This window comes from Rutidosis leptorrhynchoides, chromosome 1, assembly GCF_046630445.1.
Source record: "Rutidosis leptorrhynchoides isolate AG116_Rl617_1_P2 chromosome 1, CSIRO_AGI_Rlap_v1, whole genome shotgun sequence".
NCBI lineage: Eukaryota > Viridiplantae > Streptophyta > Magnoliopsida > Asterales > Asteraceae > Rutidosis > Rutidosis leptorrhynchoides.
Genome location: NC_092333.1, coordinates 136,104,102 through 136,128,062, shown reverse-complemented (window position 1 = coordinate 136,128,062; position 23,961 = coordinate 136,104,102). Strand labels below are relative to the sequence as shown.

Below are 23,961 nucleotides of genomic sequence, written 5' to 3'. Positions count from 1 at the left end.
AAGGGTAAGATTAGTTGGGGAATGTCTAAGACTTTTGAAGAGCTATTCGAGTTGGCTCGGGGTTTTGAACCGCAGGTTCCGAGGAAGAGTGATTTCACTTTTTCAAAGAGAAAGTTTGAAGGTTCGAGCCATTCGAACTTTTCAAATAAAAAGAACAAGAAAGGCTCCGAAAGCTTAAATAATTTGAAGAAAGGTGCCATTCCGTCTCAAGCTGCAAATCTCTTCATGGTGCTCTCGAATAGCTGCTGAGCGGGGCTATATCAGTCTCTTTCTCCGTTTCTTCCATCTCCTCCTTAATTTCTTCTACTTCCATTTCCTCCTCGGATTATTCCTATTCCTCTATTTCTTCTTCATGAACCTCTTCTTCCTTATCGGGATCTTCATCAAAATGTGGCTCAGGTGGTGTAGCTCATCTCTGTGTCGGCGGATGATGGTGGAGATTCATCATCGGAAGTGATCCGGCTGCTGGAAATAGTAAACATCTCTTCCTGTACAAATAAATTGGTAGGTCTGTCAATTTTAAATGTAACGCACTCCCTATGTGATCGTAAGACCAAGGTTTGATTGTAAACGTCGATGACTGTCCTAGCCATATTCATGAACGGTCTTCCTAAGATGATAGGGATATCAAGGTCTTCCTTGATGTCCATCACTACGCAATCCGTAGGATACAAGAATCGGTCGACTTTTACCAAGATGTTCTCAACTATGCCTTTGGGATAACGAATTGTATGATCAGCAAGTTGGATTGTCACTTTGGTTGATAACAAGTCCCCTAGCTCTAATCTCTTAAAAAGAGAGTAAGGCATAAGATTAATGTTTGCTCCTAAATCAGCCAAAACATGAATGGTTCCAGATTGGTAGATAGAATACAGGATTGTGAATCTCCTCGTATCTCCTATTTTCGTAGGTTAAGAGCCTCTGAGTAATGCTGTGCATTCTTCACCCAGTGGAATTTTGTTGGAATCCGGCATCCGCTCCTTTGTAGAGGAAAGTCTTCGTATGTATCTATTCTGGTTAGGAACTATGGACATAGAGTCCAAGAATTTTCCTTCAAGCTTGAAGGTGCCGAGCTTTTCAGGCTTCTCCTTTAGTCTTCTAGGATATGGTACATGAACTGGATTCGACTTGGGCAGCTGCTGAGTGTTGACATTCTTATTCTTTAGCTTTGCTGACCACCTTCGAGGTGCAGGTACTTCCTTTGGTAGGATAGAATCCATCTGTTTAGCTTCCTCTATGTGCGGGTTTTGGATGGTATTACTAGGCAATCTTCCTTGTGGCCGAGTCTTAGTTTTTGTGAAAACTGTCCGAGCTGCAAATCTAGACTTTTCAGTAGCGCGAATTGATTTTTCATGAGTGCCTCCGTCTGATCTTGTCTAGATGCAGTACTCTGATTCAGCTAGTGTTGTCCTTGAATGAACTGTTTAACTGATCTTCAGAACTCAAGTTAGTTGCTTTTGTAATCTGGTTAGCAGGAAGGTTTTCTTCGGGTTCTGGTCCAGTAAGAGGTAATGGTTGATCGTATGTTAATTGCTATTGAGGGTAAGGTGTTTGTCGAAAACGAGGTCGGAACAGTTGATTGTTCCTTTGAAACTGGTTATTCCTTGTTTGGTTATATCTAGGGTTTTGCGGATGGGCAGGGTATTAGACGTAATAGACTGATCCATTAGGGTTATCGTACTCAACTTGGTAATCTTCAATAGGTTGCGGGATGGTACAGTTTGTACAGGCCTGACCCTGATTAACCTGCTGCGGTTGCGTCTTCAATTCTTTGAGTTGTTTCACTAGAGATTGCATCTTTTTCGTGAGGGATTTAATGGCCTCTATTTGATTGTTAAGTGCGGAGAGAGGTGCAGATGATGAAAGGCTTTCACCACTGTTCTAGTCATGATGATGCATTGTCATATTTTCGAGCAATTCCCATGCTTCGTCTGCTGTTTGATTCATCAGAATCCCTTGAGCTGCTGCATCGATCGTCGTCCTATGATTTACTGTAAGACCATTGTAGACGGTGCAGATATGGGTTGACTTCTCCAATTGGTGGTTCGGGCATTTTTTTCAGTAAGGTTTTGAATTTGTTTGGATGGAGGGAAATATTTGGTTAGGAATTTAGTAGCCATTTCCTTCCATGTGGTGATGGAATCGTTCTCTAGTCCTTCAAACCACGTTTTCGCATGATGAGTGAGAGAATAGGGGAATAAGTATAGTCAGAATATACTTGATCCACCCTTGCTGCTTGTAAGATTTCGAAATAGAGATAAATTTGTCAAGGTGAGAGTTAGGATCATCGTTCGGTAATACATGAAATTGACAGCTATTTTGGATAAGCTGCACAATGTGATATTTTAACTCAAATGAGTGACCTTGGATCTCTGGATATCTGATTGGTCCTCCTCGACCTTCAATCGAGGGTTTGGTATTTTCCGTAAGGGTGACTCGTAGCGCCATTAGATTAACCTCTCTAAGTCTTCTCTCCTTACGTGCTTTAGATATATTAGATTCCGGATCAGGTATAGATAGCAATGGTCCTGGTCTAGATCGAGTGTGGGTCATACACTAGGTATGCCGTGAATTATAGATAGGGAATCCAAAAAGGATTCTAGAAAGGTCCAGCTTTATCTAAGCTAATCTAGTCCTAATGTTATTCTAAAGTTACCTCCTAAGGTTAATCTAAGGCAATTTAATCTAATCTACAGTTAGTCCTATAGGTATCCTAAAGCAATCTAAGCTAAACTAGAGTTAGTTATTTTTGGCGGGTTTAATTTCTGGTTCTTGCTGTAGATTCCCCTGCTACTTTGACAACAGAGTTTCGCACAACCGTATTTATTAAACCAAGTGGCCAGGATGACTTACGGAGAGGTAGGATCCTTTAGGTTCCAATATAATTGGAGACAGTTCGGAAAATCCAACAACCAAGTCCGTGTATAATAGTCGTGCTCCTAGACACCACTCAAAGTCTTAAAATATAATTGGTTGAAACAGTATTATGTGATAACAGTGATCCCTGGCATCGGTGCCAAAAACTAGGTTTCCTACTGATATGACCAAAACGGATGGTTGTGTTGTAGTGTGCAGTGTCGTCGGGCCGCACGACCGTCGGTTGAGGTCTCCTTGCGGGGATGTACCCGTTTTTTAAATTTATAAGGTCGGGGCGTAAATCTACTACTCCTTAAGACGAGTAAGGGAAGTATGACCTAGGGTAGTTTTTAAAGAAGTCTACAGAATCGAACCTAAAACCTGAAAAAATAATTAACAAGGAGTAATTGTGTTTCTTTTTTGGGTTTTTTAATTTTCTAAAGGATAAAGTAAATACATATAGGTAAAATTCGTATTTCAGATAAGGTTAAAAATGTACATGATGTGATTTCGTTAGTTACATTGCTGAGTTGTGTAATGACGGGTCATGAATGGTTGATAACCCTTTACCCATTATATTGGTCCTACTGCCCCTGTCAGAGGACTGACATGTCACTGGGCATAATGTATGCGATAGGATTGAAGATTCCGAATGGGCAACAACGTCTCTTCCCTTGATGCCAGAGTAACACAGCTACTTGTTAACACTAGACGGCTCTTTTATTATGAGTGACCCGATAAGGTAGCATATTAATCTATCCACTTAGCCCAAACTTTCTTAAACATAAGCTAAAGTAAAGGGTATCCCATATTCGAGAGACATGATATGTTTCCGTTGCTTTCGCTAACGATTGGTTTAAAAAGATCAGTTAGGTTCTTTTTTAAAAGAAATCAACCATAATGGAACGGCATGGCCAGACAGTAGTCTCCATGTAAACGTTCGGTTATCCTAATGGTTCCAATCCTTTATGGGTTTAAACAAACAGTTCCTATTACTAAAGAATCCCTAAGACGGAGTGCAATGTCTGAGACCGCGTTATGGTGCAATGTACACTTCAACAGTGAGGTCGTTTCCAGGGCCATACATAGCAGAGGTATAGAGTACTACAACCGTTGTGTCTCCTCGATATACGTTGTATATTTATATGTGTAGTAACTACTCTAGCGTAGCCTGAGGCCGGCCTTGCACTCCTAGTATCAATTAGGGTTTCCATTATGAAAGAACCTCTGTCGGAATCCGTAGGGTAGGTTGACTTACTACAACCGTTGTGCCTCTGAAAAACGTCCTATGTATCCGGCAAAGGTGTCTTACCGAGGGGTGACACAGATAGTGTACTCTGAATCGGGGTTCGCCACTTCCCGATCATAGAGCCGATAACCACGTTCTATTAGTTGGAAAAGCGATTGAGTTTAATAATAATCAGAAAGCATCTCAACAGTATCTCATTACACAATTTTATATATTCAGACATCGTAACAACTGCATCACAGCATGCACAAAATATAACTACTCGCTAATTGATAACTCCTAAATTATATCGTATTTTGATAACATTTTAAGGAGTTATCTTAGCATTTTAAAGTTATATTAATCCTAAAACACATTAAAATGGGTAAAATGGGGGAAAAGGTAATTCTAATGGTTTTATTGAAGTTATGTATTAAACAGGATCAAAAACAAGTTAAAATTACAGAAAAGGCCATGAAGACGCCGGCTTGGTACTTGAAGCCGCCGGCTTGGGCAGATTATTCCAGAATGTTCCAGAATTGATCACAGAATTTGATGAACTTGTTGACCAAGCAAAATACAGTTAAAGCCGCCGGCCTAATTTACACGGTTTATCAACTTGTCGACCAAGTTCAAGTCAAAAATGGAAACGAAATCAAAAAGATTGCCGGATCTTTGAAGCCGCCGGCCTGCTACCAAAGCCGCCTGCTTGACTAAGACGGTTACGCATTTATGTCCTTGCGGATCAAGTTAAACTTACAAAAGGAGTCACCGACTACCTGAAGCCGCCGACTTCTCACTAAAGCCGCCGGCTTGGACACCGTTTCTGAAAAGTATAAATAGAGGCCTCCTGCTTCAATTTTCAATGTACCTTCAATACTTAGATAGCAGTTTCATTTTTATTTTAGGGTTTTCTCTGAAACTCTTAGATTAGGCTTTACTTTCAATTGTAATCAAGATTATCAAAGTTATTTATTCAAGTTCTTTTCATCTACCTTTTTGACGTATCATTCTATCTTTATTTTACTGTTTATTCTGTTTTATTTACTTTACTTGTTTCTGTTCATCTTTCACTATGAACTAAATGTTCATAGTGGTTACTTGGACGAAAACTAAACTTTGTCTGGGAATCAGATGAAGCCGCCGGCTTCCTCAGTTAAAGCCGCTGGCTTTACTGAGATAAAGCCGCCGGTTTTGTGCTTCATTTCGTGCAGTTTCTGGTTCTTTTCCAGATCTGTATGGTCGAGTTTCTGTAATGAAGTTTGAATTGTTTTGAATCTGTTATGCTTTAATATACTTGTTTTCCATGCTTAATGATTAGATAACATGATTTTAGGGTTGATTAATACTTAATCTGATGATCTATTATTCGATTCATGCTACTAGTTTAGATCTAGTCCATCAAACTTGTTAAATTGAATTGCATGCAACTAGGTTAAACAACATAATATTGATAAACTGCTTTAATTTGATTTACGCTTATATAATAGAATTTGATATTGTTTGGCTTAATCAAAAATCCTTTGTTTAGATATGTTTAATTAATGATTGCATGAAAACTTAGTAGTAATTGACTTTCAGCTAGTAACTTGAGTTGATCTACTTAGTGTTTAATAGCTTATATAATTTGTCAGTCTATTTGCATGTTGATCCGCATCATAAGGTTGATATGTATCATGTAATTGAATTGAACATGAAGAATTGAGATGTTAGTTATGCACATCACATATCTAGCATATGCTTTAGGTCCTACTTATTAATTAATATGCATCACTTAGCTTAGCCTGCTTAGGGATAATAGTTGGTCTATGATTATTATCTTGTTTTGTGTTAATATAAGTCATGAAACTTGCCTAATATGATTCCCGTATAAGTTAGTCGTTCATGTAATTGCTTTTATATTTAATTGTTTATTTTGAATCTTAAATTCGTTGCTTTAATATTTCATTATTTTGTTTACTCTAAATCATCTCTTTCCTAAGAGATAAGAATCTATCCTATAAAAAGACATAAAAATATATCTTTAAGTTCTTTAATAAGAACTTAGCTATCTAATAAAACAACTTAAAATGCATCCACGCTCTCTTGGGATGATAACCTAAAATACTACATATGATCGGGTTTTGTTGCTCGTTAGGGTGTTAAAGTGTAATAATAAAGGTTTATAGATTTAAAAGTTGAAATAAAAGATTAAGCACTTATGCACACACTTTTGACACATCACTAATCATGGTAATAATATCATCTATTAAAGTAATAAAAGACATTATAACAAGATAGAGGAAAGATAAAAGTACCAGTATATTAATCGAGTTCCGAAAGTACAAAACTGACAACTCCGACTCGAGACAGCTTCTTAGTACAATCTTCGGCGTTCGCCTCCGGGTACTTAATTTCCCGCTCGGAGTTGAGAAGGCCTCGAAAGACTATTCTCGAACTAAACTAAATTTGAGAGTGAATTGAAGAAGTGAAAAGAGTGTGTTGATATGGACACAAATGAGCTCTATTTATACTAGTTTCTGGCCTGGTAGGCCGTTTGTGGCAGGCCGTCCAGAATCATGGCAGGCCGTCCAAAATCATGGCAGGACGTTTAATTGGCCCGTCCATAATCCCGTTGTGCCGTTTTCTAGGCTGGCAGCCCGTTTAATAGGGCCATTTTATGGGCCACCCGTTTTTAATTGGGCAGGCTGTCCACATAGTATGGTAGGCCATTTTTTCTGGACTTTGGCAGGCCGTTTGTTTCTAGAAACTTTCCAGGTTTTTGCCATTTTCGCTCTAGATTCTTCGTTTTAAGTTCGTTTTTGGTGATTCTTTTTGCATTGCTTTCGTAATTACCAAATGTACCAATTTTAGCAAATAGATGCATATTTTGGCAATAAAGTTGATTACTTTATTAAATATGGGCCTGATATCGGGGGTTAAACCGTGATTTTTTAGCCAATATCATTCACTTTGAATTAAATTAAAGTGATGATGTATAGGAAATGACGAGTAAAAGAAAGAGAATCTATAATCCTCCCTCAAATACTAAAAGATCGGGGAATAATCGTGAATTCATAAGCACGCGGAAAATTGCAGAAGGAAGAATGATCAAAAGTGAAGATTTTCCTGAAACGGTTCATGCATTTACAAATCTGGGTTGGAATGCATTCCTTAATCTAAAAGGTCCCGTATACACCACTCCGATTCTTGAATTCTATGCTACCTTCACTTTTGAAGAAGGAATAAGTTCATTCAGAATTAACGACCAACGATATACACTTTCACTCGAAGACTTTGGAGACATACTGGAAGTTCCAACTAATGAAAAATGTTTCTTTCACACAGGCCACAGTCTCACTCATCTTCCATCCTTTATAAATGATGATCAAGCGATTAAGAAATTGTGTTTAAGGAACGTGTCAAAAAGTGAATTACTTGAGCATGGGGTTCTCGGGAGACACTTACGTCAAAAGTATGACATTTGGAACAAAGTGATTGATTACAACATATACTGTAAACTGGGAAATCACTGAAATGTTCATGCCACTCAAGTTGCTTGTAACGACCCTACTTTTTCCGTTATCTTTTACCGTTAATTATTTAACGACCTTTAACTGTTATTCGTGCCACGTCATTTCTATGACCTATATTATTATTTTTGTAATAATATATTAATTATTATGTGTTATATGAATATTTGTATTCATATCTTTAATTGTACGTTTCTACGTGTCGCGGATTTCTATCCTGCGAATCTTTTCGGTTTTCAAACCAACGGTCAAGCTTTTGGGCTTTTTAAATCCAAATTATTTTAAATATGATATTTTGATGTCATATGATTATATTTAGTGTTTATATATTTTATTCGTCGCGTATTTGTTATCTCTCCGAAAAATCAATCGCGTAGTAGCGTTTTCGCTTTTCGGGCTTCGATCGGGCGTTCGGGCTAAAAGCAATTACACATTTTATGAAATTAGCCCACTAAGGGGCCCACCCATCAAATTTTCGGCTGAACTTGGCCATACACCATCCCATTTTCATTTTCCATTTTACTTTCATTTTATTAATTTTTCCCATTTTCTAATTCAAGACCTAAAACCTCTCACTTCATTTTTCTCTCATTTCTTCCTCCCTTTTTCTTTTTTGAGCCGTCACCTATACAACACATCATCATCATCATCTTTTGATTTTTATCTTGAAGATTTGGGGCTTTTATCATTATCGGATTCTACACAACGATCTCTACGCGTTCATATTACTTGATTGTTGATTATGGTATAAACCCTAACCCTAGATTTTCAATTTTTCAATTATTTTTCTGTTTTTACATGTTATATTGATAGTATGATGCTTATATGTTATTGTATTGTTGATTGTATGCGTAGAAATGCTCGTTAATTCATGTTTTCGGTTTGATTAATTTGGGACAGCAGCATATTCGTTCATTTCTGGTTATGTAACTGATATTAAAGTGAAATTAAAGTATCTAGATGAGTTCCTCTCATCAAGACATTAATTTTAGACTCCGGATTCATGTCGTTTCGATTCCCGGAGCCCTAAATATGATCAAAGTGGTATTTTGTTAAGATTGAAATGTGATTTTGGTATGAACCAGGTTTGGTCCGACTTTGTGACCATATTTGGTGACTTTAGGGTGTGTTAGTGTGTTAGGACTGATGGTGGGGCGAACTTTCATGTTCGGGTCATCTCAATCCGAGCCACGAATCACCCGTTGCGTCTAAAACACGATTTTGGTTGAATTAAAGTTCCAAGTAGTGAATTGGCTGTACATCATGACTTGTGGGCTGGTCATGGTGTGTTCTTGAGTGTACCAAAGTTTCGGGTGGTTTGCTTAGGCGGAGATATATGTAAGGCTCGCCGAAAACCGACACCCGGGGCTCAAGATACGACCCGATGAACTTTTGATTTAAAACTTGTGATTAATTATTAAACTTATGATAATGAATTTCATTATCATTTAATTACTTATGATAAAAAAATTAATTATTATTATTTACAACTTATGATATATATTTATTATATCATTTAATTAATACTTATGATTTAATTAACATTTTAATTAAACATATGATTAATTATACTTCATTATTAATGGAAAATTCTTATGATAAGTATTAAACTTATATTATGAGATTACTATTATAAGACTTATAATAAGGATTAATTAATTATTTAATTATTATACGGCTTAGTTATTATTTAATTATAATTTAATTATTAAATACTTATGATTTAATAAATATAAATAGAAACTTATGATATGATTAATAATTCATTATTAATTAATAATACTTATGATATGATTTAAAATTTATTATTAATTAATAATACTTACTTTATGACTAATATTTAATTAATTAATTAAATACTTATGTTATATTAATTATATCATTTAAACTTATATTAACTTTAATAATTTATTTTAATTTAATTAAACTTATGTTATGACATAATTAGACATATCTAACTTTAATAAACGTTATAACTTACATTATTATTATAACTTACACTTTTAAAATTAACGTTGACTATGTTTGATCAAGGTTGACTTTTGAGTTGACTTTCGGTTGACTTTGACTTTCAGTTGACTTTTGTTAACTTTCTAATTAAGGAAACTTTCCTAACTTATAAACTTTCCTAAAATAGCAACTTTCTAAATTTGGAAACTTTCCAAAAATAGAAACTTTCCAAAAATAGAAACTTTCCAAAAATGGAAACCTGCTAAAAATAGAAACTTTCTAAAAATAGAAAGTGTGTGTCCGTAAGCTGTTCCGATCAAACCGATGCATATTGAGTATTGTTCTATGACTACTTGCAACATGTACAATAGCTATCATACTAAGACTTGACCTAAGTTAGTTATTTATATCGACCTTCTTTATTTATAGGTCGGCGTTGTGATCATTCCTGATCACTTTACTTCATTTGCTGTTTGCATATTTGTGTGATTACTTCGTTTGCTACTAAGGTGAGTTATAGTCCTATTTTTCTATTTTAAAGCTTTTGGGATGAGAATACATGCAATTTATTTTATATTTTGGACATAAGTGGAAGTTGGTTTAAATTATTCATTGTGGGTTGAACAAAAATATTCCCTAGTCTTGTAACTGTAATCACTGGTTTCTACTGGTGAACGCGAATCCTACGGATAGATCTATCGGGTTTGACAACCCCATTTCGAGCTAGTCACGCTAGCAATTTATAATCGGAATGTTTAGTACTTCGTATTTTGTTGTAGATACACTTGTTCAGTGTATATTATTTATTGTGTTTGGCAAGGGTAAATAAATAGTTAAGTGGTTACCAGGTGGCTCACGATAAATGGAATAATGTTTTTATATGTTTTCTAGCATATAATTTTGTGGTCCAAAAAGGAGTTTTTATGTTTTCAAACATAAATTTTTACGGTTTAAATTAAATATTGCTTGCAATATTAAACCTATAATTCACTCAACATTTTTGTTGACAGTTACTCGCATGTTTTATTCTCAAGTTCATGATTGATTGCTTCCGCTGTGCTTAGAGAGTCTGCATATTTATGATGGCAGCTTTTGTTAAACAATAACTTGCATTCTCTTTTGATACATTTAATAGTGGATGCTGTTGACTTTGTTTTGATCAACTTTTGGATTAGTAATAATGTATGGTTTTTCTAAACTTACATATTTTGATAGGTTTCCTTTATAGGAAATCATTTTTAAATAAAGAATGCAAGGTTATTTATTAAATTCATATAGAGTTATGATCAAGCTGTGGGACCAAGATAACGATGGTCGTCAAGTGTACTTTGACGGGTCGTTAAAGTTGGTATCAGAGCCAGGTTGTAGAGAATTAGGCTGCATTGATGTCGTTACCCGAGTCAATAGGGTGCATTAGTGAGTCTAGTCTACAGCCCGGCCTATAAAATATTATTATATGTGATTATTTGTATGGTATTGGTATGTATATTGTTATCATACATACATCTCTATTATGTTCTGAATCTGGGAGGAACTCCCATTCCGATTTAAACGTATTCTTCGACTCATGCGAACTTATCCTTATAAGAACACCTCAGGTAGTGAAACCGAGGGATGTCATTCTTGACTTCTGAAATTCTCGACATATCTATGTAATCTATTATGGTTATGTATATAACGTTTGAATTATATTGCACGAGATGTCATTCTTGACTTCTAAATGCTCGGCATTTCAATGTCAGCTATTATGTTTAGGTATATAACATTCTTGTTATATTATGTGCCTATGTGCTTTGGTTTTTGAATCGAAAAACGTCATTCTTGATTTTTAGAGATTCTTGGTACTTCGAAGACATTATTATGTCATCGTTACTCCTATTCATTACTTTCGATGTTTTTGTCTCTTGTGCTATCCTTAGCACATTGTTTAAGAAATCATTTTAGAGAAATTGTGTGGAAATTCGAGGTTGATCGCGTGTCCTAACCTCATGTAGTGCTATTGGAATGGAACTATGAATTAGTGAAATATAATGGCGTCAGGCCAACATGATTATATTACGTTAATTCATAAAGAAGTCCCAATATTGTGACATGAGGAATAGAAAGCGAGTCAAAGAAAATTTTTACACCACTCATTCAGAAATTCCGATGTATTACATGGGTAGGGAAAACATTCATTGTCATATTTGTTGATATACGAGAAGCTCGTTTTAACCTGATTATCTATCTCATGCTCTATCCTTCATAACTCGCTTATTAGCAACAGCTTCACTCGGGAACAGTTTTGGCCCAAGGATTTATGTCCTGATATTAGTCAAAACAACATTTAACTCATTGGTTTTCATGACCTCGTAACATTATGTCGCACGACGATTCAGGTCATTTACTCGATCTTTCACGATCTTACTTCAACTTGTAACCTATGAAATACAGATACTCTATTTATCATCGGGAGATTTACACATTTGTGTAATTGGGTGGTTCTCACGGATTTATGGGCGAATAGGAGTAATGAAATATTTTGTCATGTATACAATTTATAAAATCGTATATGTACGTATAGATTCAAATGAATAAGTTTACCTTAACTTATTTTGATTAGTACATACTAAATTATGCCTTCAAAATTATTTTAAAACCACACCTTTATTGAGTTGTTTAATTAAGTCAGATTATTTTATATAAAATGGTACACATTGTACATACTTCTAAATTACTAAGAACTTCATTCCGTTTATGTTGTCACATCAAACGTTTAAAGCTTTTTCAAAACCTCTTTTGATTGATCTTATCAAATTTTCGCATTACTCTACAGAGTGCTTGGATCACGGTTCTTCTTATTCTCCGTTTAAGGATGAAACTTACCATTAAGTTCATTGATAGAAACTCTTACACCACTTTGGATTCCGGTTTTATGAAAATTGTTGGAAAGTCTTGCGCTCATAAAATTTTCCCTCTTATGGTTGGACATGGCCGAAACACGGACCGATAAATCAATTTTCCGGGGTACACTCGGTGGTCACCCTATTGTAGAAAAGGCGCTATGTGGGTTTCTACCCCAACTGTTGTTATAGTGGGTATCATGGATATATATTTCACTAGACCGTTTGAGGAGTTTCTACTCTCAATAATCGCTGTCAACCACAACACCCTCGTAAACATCAATCCTAGGATTCAATACTTTGAGGTGCACGAAATTATTTTTAGAGATTCATCTCACCTGGAGGCAGCCATTATTTATAACCCATGATTCGCGTTCTTTTCATCCGCACATAAATTTAAGAATATGGATGAATCCTAGATTTCCTCGCTCATTGTACAAGGAAGTACACTCTCGTTGAAATATCACACCTTTCATACGTCTTCCTTTCGGAAATGTAATGAAAATTCACTTTGAAGTCTATGATCCTCGTTATCTCCTTTGAGAGAATTGCCTTAAATATCTATGCCACCGATGTGACTAATCCATAAATTTCTTCCTACATTGTTGCAACTATATTTCATTCGTCCCAGTTCGTCCCCTTAGGGAGCTTCTGTTTTGTTTGTTAAGAACAAAGATGGTTCATTCCGAATGTGCATTGATTATCGTGAATTAAACAAGCTTACGGTTAAGAATCGTTACTCTCTTCCGAGAATTGATGATCTGTTCGATCAACTTCAAAGTTCGTCCGTTTATTCTAAGACTGATCTTCGTTCCGGTTATCACCAACTGCGGGCTAAAGAAACTGATATTCTGAAAGCCGCTTTCCGTACCCGTTATGGTCACTAAGAATTTCTTGTTATGTCGTTCGGATTAACCAACGCACCTGCTGTGTTCATGGACCTCATGAACCGTGTGTGTATACCCTATCTGGATAAATTCGTTATTGTTTTCATCGACGACATCCTTATTTATTCTAAGAATGATGAAGAGCACGAAGAACATTTGAAGTTAGTGCTTGATTTATTGAGAAAAGACGATTTGTACACTAAGTTCTCTAAGTGTGCTTTCTAGTTAAGAGAAGTTCAATTCCTTGGACATATTGTTAGTGAACAGGGAATACAAGTTGATCCTACCAAGATTGAGGCAATTGAGAAGTGGGAAATTCCGAAGACTCCTACTCAGATTCGTCAGTTTCTAGGGTTGGCAGGTTACTATAGAAGGTTCATTCAAGATTTCTCTCATATAGCGAAACCTCTGACTGCTTTAACACACAAGGGGAAGAAGTATGAGTGGAAGGATGAACAAGAGACTGCTTTTCAGATTTTGAAGAAGAAGTTGACTACTGCTCCGATATTGTCACTACCTGATGATAATGATGATTTTGTCGTTTATTGTGATGCTTTGCGTCAAGGCTTTGGTTGTGTTTTGATGTAATGAAAGAAAGTCATCGCTTATGCGTCACGTCAGTTAAAGATCCATGAACAGAATTATACAACCCATGATTTAGAATTGGGAGCTGTTGCGTTTGCGCTTAAGAATTGGAGACATTACTTATATAGAGTCAAATGTACTGCGTACACTAATCACAAAAGTCTTTAACATATCCTTGATCAGAAACAGTCAAATATGAGGCAACGAAGATGGATTGAGACGTTGAACGATTATGATTTTGAACTTTTATATCATCCGGGGAAGGCTAATGTTGTGGCCGATACATTAAGTCCTAAAGAGAGGACTGAACCTCATAGGTTTAGGGCCTTAAATATGACCATTCGAACAAACCTTGCAAGGCAGATTCTTGCAGCTCAATAAGAAGCCTTGAAGGAGGAGAATTTTGTAACGGGAAGGTCCGAGGCTTGAGTAAACAGTTAGAGGTACGAACCGATGGTACTCGGTATTTTACGGGACGCCTTTGGGTTCCGAAGTTTGGTGATCTGCCACAACTTATTCTAGAGGAGGCTCATAAGTCTAGGTACTCTATTCATCCTGATTCAGGAAAGATGTATCATGATCTTAAGGAGCTGTATTGGTGGCCTCATTTGAAGGCTGATGTGGCTACGTGTGTGGCTAAGTGTTTGACCTGTGCTAAGGTTAAAGCTGAACATCAGAACCGTCAGGACTTTTGGTGCAACCTGAAATTCCCGAGTGGAAGTGGGAAGGTATTACTACGGATTTTATTACGAAACTATCGAGAGCTGTGGGTGGTTATGATACCATTTGGGTTATTGTTAACCGACTCATAAAGTTAGCTCATTTCTTTCCGATTAAGGAAACAGATTCGATGGAGAAGCTTACTCGTTTGTATTTGAAGGGAATTGTTTCAAGACAGGGTGTTCCTGTATATACTATTCCAGACCGAGACAATCGATTTACATAGAGGTTTTGGCAATCCTTACAGGAAGCTTTGAGAACAAAGTTTGGATATGAGCACCGCTTATCATCCACAGTCGGAGGGTTAGAGTGAAAGGACCATTCAAATGTTAGAAGACATGTTACGAGCGTGTCTTATTGATTTTGGTAATGGGTGGGATAGATATTTGCCGCTAGCTGAATTTTTTTTATAACAACAGTTATCATGCAAGTATTATAGCCGCACCGTTTGATGCTCTGTATGGTAGAAAGTGTAGGTCTCCTATCTGTTTGAATGAGGTTGGGGATGCTCAACTCACAGGTCCAGAAATTATTCATGAGACTACCGAGAAGATCGTATAGATCAAAGGAAGGTTAAGAATTGCCAGGAGTCGGCAAAAGAGTTATGCCGAGGTTAGAAGAAAAGATTTAGAATTTCAAGTTAGTGATCTTGTCATGTTAAAGGTATCACTCTGGAAGGGTGTGGTACAATTTGGTAAGAGAGGAAAGTTGAATCCTCGTTTTGTTGGACCGTTTGAGATTATTGAGAAAGTTGGACCCGTAGCTTATCGTTTGAAATTGCCACAAGAACTCAGTGCTGTTCATGACGTTTATCATGTATCGAATTTGAAGAAGTGTTTGGCCGAGGCCGATAAGACTATTCCACTGGAGGAACTTCGTATTGATAAGCAACTACATTTTATTGAGGAACCTGTTGAAATTATGGATCGAGAGGTTAAGACTCTTAAGTAGAGTAGAATTCCTATTGTTCGAGTTAGATGGAACGCCAGACGCAATCCCGAGTTCACTTGAGAGCGTGAAGGTCAGATGGGGCAGCAGTACCCGCATTTGTTACCAAATGACGAGGAAACCCCTGCACCTGCTTAAATTTCGGGACGAAATTTCCGTAACGGGAAGGTACTGTAACGACCCTACTTTTTCCGTTATCTTTTACCGTTAATTATTTAACGACCGTTAACTGTTATTCGTGCCACGTCATTTCTATGACCTATATTATTATTTTTGTAATAATATATTAATTATTATGTGTTATATGAATATTTGTATTTATATCTTTAATTGTACGTTTCTACGTGTCGCGGATTTCTATCCGGCGAATCTTTTCGGTTTTCAAACCAACGGTCAAGCTTTTGGGCTTTTTAAATTCAAATTATTTTAAATATGATATTTTGATGTCATATGATTATATTTAGTGTTTATATATTTTATTCGTCGCGTATTTGTTATCTCTCCGAAAAATCAATCGCGTAGTAGCGTTTTCGCGTTTCGGGCTTCGATCGGGCGTTCGGGCTAAAAGCAATTACACATTTTATGAAATTAGCCCACTAAGGGGCCCACCCATCGAATTTTCAGCTGAACTTGGCCGTACACCATCCCATTTTTCATTTTCCATTTTACTTTCATTTTATTAATTTTTCCCATTTTCTAATTCAAGACCTAAAACCTCTCACTTCATTTTTCTCTCATTTCTTCCTCCCTTTTTCTTTTTTGAGCTGTCACCTATACAACACATCATCATCATCATCTTTTGATTTTCATCTTGAAGATTTGGGGCTTTTATCATTATCGAATTCTACACAACGATCTCTACGCGTTCATATTACTTGATTGTTGATTAGGGTATAAACCCTAACCCTAGATTTTCAATTTTTCAATTATTTTTCTGTTTTTACATGTTATATTGATAGTATGATGCTTATATGTTATTGTATTGTTGATTGTATGCGTAGAAATGCTCGTTAATTCATGTTTTCGGTTTGATTAATTTGGGACAGCAGCATATTCGTTCATTTCTGGTTATGTAACTGATATTAAAGTGAAATTAAAGTATCTAGATGAGTTCCTCTCATCAAGACATTAATTTTAGACTCCGGATTCATGTCGTTTCGATTCCCGGAGCCCTAAATATGATCAAAGTGGTATTTTGTTAAGATTGAAATGTGATTTTGGTATGAACCAGGTTTGGTCCGACTTTGTGACCATATTTGGTGACTTTAGGGTGTGTTAGTGTATTAGGACTGATGGTGGGGCGAACTTTCATGTTCGGGTCATCTCAATCCGAGCCACGAATCACCCGTTGCGTCTAAAACACGATTTTGGTTGAATTGAAGTTCCAAGTAGTGAATTGGCTGTACATCATGACTTGTGGGCTGGTCATGGTGTGTTCTTGAGTGTACCAAAGTTTCGGGTGGTTTGCTTAGGCGGAGATATATGTAAGGCTCGCCGAAAACCGACACCCGGGGCTCAAGATACGACCCGATGAACTTTTGATTTAAAACTTGTGATTAATTATTAAACTTATGATAATGAATTTTATTATCATTTAATTACTTATGATAAAAAAAATTAATTATTATTATTTACAACTTATGATATATATTTATTATATCATTTAATTAATACTTATGATTTAATTAACATTTTAATTAAACATATGATTAATTATACTTCATTATTAATGGAAAATACTTATGATAAGTATTAAACTTATATTATGAGATTACTATTATAAGACTTATAATAAGGATTAATTAATTATTTAATTATTATAAGGCTTAGTTATTATTTAATTATAATTTAATTATTAAATACTTATGATTTAATAATTATAATTAGAAACTTATGATATGATTAATAATTCATTATTAATTAATCATACTTATGATATGATTTAAAATTTATTATTAATTAATAATATTTACATTATGACTAATATTTAATTAATTAATTAAATACTTATGTTATATTAATTATATCATTTAAACTTATATTAACTTTAATAATTTATTTTAATTTAATTAAACTTATGTTATGAAATAATTAGACATATCTAACTTTAATAAACGTTATAACTTACATTATTATTATAACTTACACTTTTAAAATTAACGTTGACTATGTTTGACCAAGGTTGACTTTTGAGTTGACTTTCGGTTGACTTTGACTTTTAGTTGACTTTTGTTGACTTTCTAATTAAGGAAACTTTCCTAACTTATAAACTTACCTAAAATAGCAACTTTATAAATTTGGAAACTTTCCAAAAATAGAAACTTTCCAAAAATAGAAACTTTCCAAAAATGGAAACCTGCTAAAATAGAAACTTTCTAAAAATAGAAAGTGTGTGTCCGTAAGCTGTTCCGATCAAACCGATGCATATTGAGTATTGTTCTATGACTACTTGCAACATGTACAATAGCTATCATACTAAGACTTGACCTAAGTTAGTTATTTATATCGACCTTCTTTATTTATAGGTCGGCGTTGTGATCATTCCTGATCACTTTACTTCATTTGCTGTTCGCATATTTGTGTGATTACTTCGTTTGCTACTAAGGTGAGTTATAGTCCCATTTTTCTATTTTAAAGCTTTTGGGATGAGAATACATGCAATTTATTTTATATTTTGGACATAAGTGAAAGTTGGTTTAAATTATTCATTGTGGGTTGAACAAAAATATTCCCTAGTCTGGTAACTGTAATCACTGGTTTCTACTGGTCAACGCGAATCCTACGGATAGATCTATCGGGTTTGACAACCCCATTTCGAGCTAGTCACGCTATCAATTTATAATCGGAATGTTTAGTACTTCGTATTTTGTTGTAGATACACTTGTTCAGTGTATATTATTTATTGTGTTTGGAAAGGGTAAATAAATGGTTAAGTGGTTACCAGGTGGCTCACGGTAAATGGAATAATGTTTTTATATGTTTTTTAGCATATAATTTTGTGGTCCAAAAAGGAGTTTTTATGTTTTCAAACATAAATTTTTACGGTTTAAATTAAATATTGCTTGCAATATTAAACCTATAATTCACTCAACATTTTTGTTGACAGTTACTCGCATGTTTTATTCTCAGGTTCATGATTGATTGCTTCCGCTGTGCTTAGAGAGTCTGCATATTTATGATGGCAGCTTTTGTTAAACAATAACTTGCATTCTCTTTTGATACATTTAATAGTGGATGCTGTTGACTTTGTTTTGGTCAACTTTTGGATTAGTAATAATGTATGGTTTTTCTAAACTTACATATTTTGATAGGTTTCCTTTATAGGAAATCATTTTTAAATAAAGAATGCAAGGTTATTTATTAAATTCATATAGAGTTATGATCAAGCTGTGGGACCAAGATAACGATGGTCGTCAAGTGTACTTTGACGGGTCGTTAAATTGCTCTTCTCTGGTGTCTAGAAAAAGGGGAACGTGTTAATATGGCTTATCTCATGGCAACTACAATGAGCGACGTTCCCAAGGATACTTCTAGGGTACTTCCATATGGGATGCATCTCAACAAGTTATTTGATTACTTTAAGATCACCCATAATGATCAACATCCTACATCTCTTCAGCTACTTAGCAGAAGTACAATCACAAAGTCGGGTATGAGTCAGAAGGACATATAGATGATGATGATTCTGATATAATCGAGCAAGTGTATGAAGAAATGGTGAATGCTCATGTCAACTTAGAAAACATATCAGACAGTGATGAGGAAGAAATCTTAGAAGAATCAAGAGATCCTTTCTATGGTTTAGATCCAGATTCGAAGATGGAAAGAATTTACTTAAATCAACTCAAGGGTGAAAAATACCAATTCAAGATTAAGAAATTGGTGAAGAAGGTCATGAAGGCTATATCATGCCAAAGGAATGATGATGTAGAACATTCAAGGCATGTTGGAGAGGGAAGCTAAAAACGTAGTTAGTAAAATTTTGTTTCTAATGATATAATGACTGATTGTTCTTTTAAGCATTTAATAGTTTATCTTGATAAATAGTTGTTGCTAGAATGAGTAATTTGAACAAATGACAGATACTGTGCGGTCGAGATCACGGTCGACCACAGTCTGAACCGCAGAACATCTGTCAATCTTTTTGTCTTTTCCTTTGAAGAAGAATTTAATGCACAATAAATTTTTCAAACAAGAATTTGTGTGCATTTAGTAGGCTGAATCATAATGAGCATAAACTATCATTCTTAACTATGATTCATTTTCTTAAAAGATTCAATTACTTCAAAAAGAAAAATTGCTTGAAAGACTCTTCTCTTTATAAAGAAGATACCAAAATGCAATTTCCTCACATTCTTATCCTCCACAATGAATCATTCAAACAATTCACCTAATAATCACTTTCTAATCGACTTGACCTCATCAGTTTTTGATTCATTCGACAACCTTCCCTTATTCTCTCCTGAAGATGTCAAGAACTTGGTCAACCAAAATAGGCTATTAGTTAGCTCACGACCAATAGCCGAAGGTTGTCAAGTCATAGTTGAACACTTTCTTGAATATCTCATCGAAAACTTCGCAACAATTCAATGAGATGCATTCTTAACCCTCAATAGTGCCATTCACTCTACAATTGTTCGCGAATTCTATGCCAACTATGAACTAACTCCCACAAATGAAATCAAGTTTCATTTGTTACATAGGGAATACTCCATGACTCTTCAAGAGTTTGGAAGAATAATGCGTGTTCCCTGTAAAGGAGTTGAATTCTTTAATCATAACCCAAACTTTAATCGTCTTCCTGTGTTTGTGTCAAAAGGGGACATCATAAGAACCTTTTGTCAACCTCCCATCAACCACATCTCCATTCAAAATGAGGGTCTTCATGCTTACCATCTTGCCCCTAAATATGACTTATGGTTACAAGTCATAAGCAAGAATGTGTACTGTAAAGCTGAAAGTCTCTTTCCTCAAGTACATGTCAGTGAAGCCGCTCTTCCATGGTGTCTCAAGCACCATATCCCTGTCAACATGGCATTATTCATGGTAAATAGGATGAATGGACTTGTGCATGATGATTCTCTTCCTCTTTTGTACGGAGCTCATCTCACCAAGATCTTCAGGTACTTGAAAGTTCAAGCACTACACTTTGATGTTCTAACCACCTCTCCAATCAACTATGACTCGGTTAGAGCATTCAATGAAGTAACGGAGGATAAAAACACGCCAACATGGAGCACAACCGGGTCTGAAGAAAGCATGGAAAAAGATCAGTTAATCTCCCTACGATCACCAATCCAACAGGCTGTGCTTCATCGTCAGAATTGACGAACCCACAAGATACTAAGAAAGTTCGTAGTAAAATTCACTTGTGAGGGAAGCACTTCACATCCTTATGATCGACCCTAAAACAAATTCCATGAACTTATCATGCATATCTCATGTGAGATATTACGCATGTTATTTTCATATGATGTCTTGAATAAGAGCATTTGCTCTATGTGTGCTTCTTTATTTGTTCCCACCATGTTTGGTGCTTGTGTGTGCACTTTTTTTAGGAATAAACAAAAATTATGTGTTTTGATATGTTGTGGTTGTTATTTTCCACCGTGTACGGTTCAAGGGGGAGCATTTATCTTAGGGTGAGCTTAGTTTCAGGGGGAGCTGACCTTTTTGCTTAGACAAAAGGGGGAGTAAGTTGAATAAGTGATGTTAACACTTGAGCATATTTATAGATAAATGTCCACCATCACTTATATGTTTGTCATCATCAAAAAGGGGGAGAATGTGGGTTAACACGAGATTATGCTTAATAACTATACCAATCTTAACCCATAACAATAAGTGTTTTGATGATGACATATGAACATAATTAAAGGTGATGATAGACATCTTGACATAAATATACAAGTTCACTATTCCATACTTACTCTTGCAAAAGACCAAAACCAAACAATGCTTAAAACGGAAAACGTAAACTACACGGTTAGGAACACTGTCAACCGCAGGTCAGACCATGGAGCCTTGCATCCTGATTTGTGAAATCAGGGATGCACGGTCGACTTCACGGTCAACCGTAAAAGCTTATGTCCTAACTTCCATCGATTTTAGTTCAAATACTTCGGAGCATCTATAATTTATGAAACATGTTCAAACATGCTTAGAATAGTTGCCTCCTTCATACGCAAAGGAGTTTTGGTCACTAGAACACTAATCTTGGTTAATCACGCTTAATGACACCTTAATGATGATTAAACCATGATTAAAGATAACACATAAGTGTTATAGGAAAACATGTACATCTAAAATGTATCTAGACATACCTAGGATGGTCACCAAGTCCCAACCAAGAGATGGTCTCTCCTTGTACTTTTGTTGGACATTAATGTATACTTATACATTAATCTTGCAAATGTTACTTTGCAAGTAAAACTTACATAGCCTTAGTTTATTGCTATGTTATCACTATATGTTTAATTCTAGATTAATTAGTGATCTCTTGCTAGTCATTACATGAATTCAACCAAGATAAATGTAACTCTTAAATTACATAGCCTTGCTAGTCATTACATTTGCCGATGTAACGGCAAATGGTTGAATTGAAATTAATTAATTTATCACTATATAACCATATTCGTCCAGATGGATTAGGTCGGGTCATTAGAGTTGGTATCATATAGTTGTGAATATCCATGTCATAAAATTATATATATATTATATATATTAAATAAAAACGTCGGCAAATAAGAAGACAAGCGATTGTGAGCTGGATCAGAAGGTCATGCGATCGCATGGCCTGGAAGCACAAAATCCATGCGATCGCATGGCAGCTAAAGTGAGGCCAAGTCCTATAAATTGCAACGTTTTCTGCCGAATTATGTACACCTTCATCATACTTCAATCTCACTCACTCAATATATATATATTTTTATTTTTATTTTTATTTTAATTTTAAGTTAATAATAATAATAAGGTTATAGTGGCGAATGTTTTATGTTGTAAGTCGAAATTCTGTCCGTGTAACACTACGCGATTAATACTCATTGTAAGTTATGTTCAACCTTTTTAAATTAATGTCTCGTAGCTAAATTATTATTATGTTTATTTAAGCCGAAGTAATCGTAAAGTTGGACTAAATATTAAGACTGGGTTATTGGGTTTTGGACCATAATTGGGGTTTGGACAAAAGACCGACATTTGTGAAAATTGGACTATGGGCTATTAATGGGCTTTATATTTGTTTAACTGAATGATAGTTCGTTAATTTTATATAGAGATATACAATTTGAGGTAATTATAAATAACCACATACACTCGATCGGATACGATGGGCGGGATATTTATAAATACTAATAATCGTTCATTTAACCGGACACGGGGATGGATTAATAGTCAATGGACTCATTAAAACAGGGGTGGATTACATAAAAGGACACTTGGTGTAATTGTTAATAAAGTATTAAAACCTTGGATTGCACACAGTCGATAACCTGGTGTAATCATTAACAATGTATTAAAACCTTATTACAGTTTAAGTCCCCAATTAGTTGGAATATTTGACTTCGGGTACAAAGTTAATTTGACGAGGACACTCGCATTTTATATTTATGACTGATGGACTGTTATGGACAAAAACCAAATGGACATATCGAATAATCCAGGACAAAGGACAATTTACCCATGGTAATAAATTAAAATCAACACGTCGAACATCATGATTACGAAAGTTTAAATAAGTATAATTCCTTTATTTCATATTTCATCGTACTTTTATTTATCGTCATTTTATTTATCGTACTTTTATTTATTGCACTTTTAATTATCGCATATTTATTTATCGTTATTTACTTTACGCTTTAAATTAAGTTATATTTATATTTAATATTTTACATTAGGTTTTAATTGTGACTTAAGACATAAAATCGACAAACCGGTTACTAAACAGTAAAAACCCCCTTTTATAACAATAATAATATTACTTATATATATATATATATATATATATATTTTTATATACAAATATAGTTTAAAATAAATATTGCGTTAGACTCAGCTAGCTCCCTGTGGAACGAACCGGATTAAGATTTAGGCGCTTTAGAATTTTACGACGTCACTTATCGCTTTAGTTTTAAATAGATTTTAGTGCCTAATTAAGTAATTGCCGTTTTGGATATAAAATTTCTTTTAAGCTTTAATCACTTTAGACGTAACTTTTAATATTTAGTTTTAGACTTTTTAAGTTTCGACGCCTTACTTTCTTATTATTATTTTTTGACCTTTTATTTTTCGACGTTTTTCGACGCACTCTTTTTCTTTCTCATTTCTACGCTCTAGTTTTTAGGACATAGAATTTTCTTTATTTTCTTTAAACTTGGATGAAAAAAAATTATTTT

General features: G+C 35.0%; 1 protein-coding gene across 1 annotated transcript; it reads right to left on the bottom strand.

Moving 5' to 3' along the window:
- Positions 1-395: 395 nt before the first annotated feature.
- LOC139889372 (uncharacterized) lies at positions 396-1,220 on the bottom strand. Its single transcript, XM_071872331.1, has 2 exons — positions 920-1,220; positions 396-826 (listed from the first exon to the last, which is right to left on the bottom strand). The coding sequence occupies exons 1-2, from the start codon at positions 1,218-1,220 to the stop codon at positions 396-398; spliced, it is 732 nt and encodes a 243-aa protein (XP_071728432.1).
- Positions 1,221-23,961: the final 22,741 nt, after the last annotated feature.

Excerpts from the sequence above, each read along its gene's own strand:
- LOC139889372 (XM_071872331.1), bottom strand. The coding sequence starts at position 1,220 with ATGGATTCTATCCTACCAAAGGAAGTACCTGCACCTCGAAGGTGGTCA. Across the intron at positions 827-919 it reads ATGCACAGCATTACTCAGAG|GAGCAAACATTAATCTTATG; the intron begins GCTCTTAACCTA and ends TGGCTGATTTAG.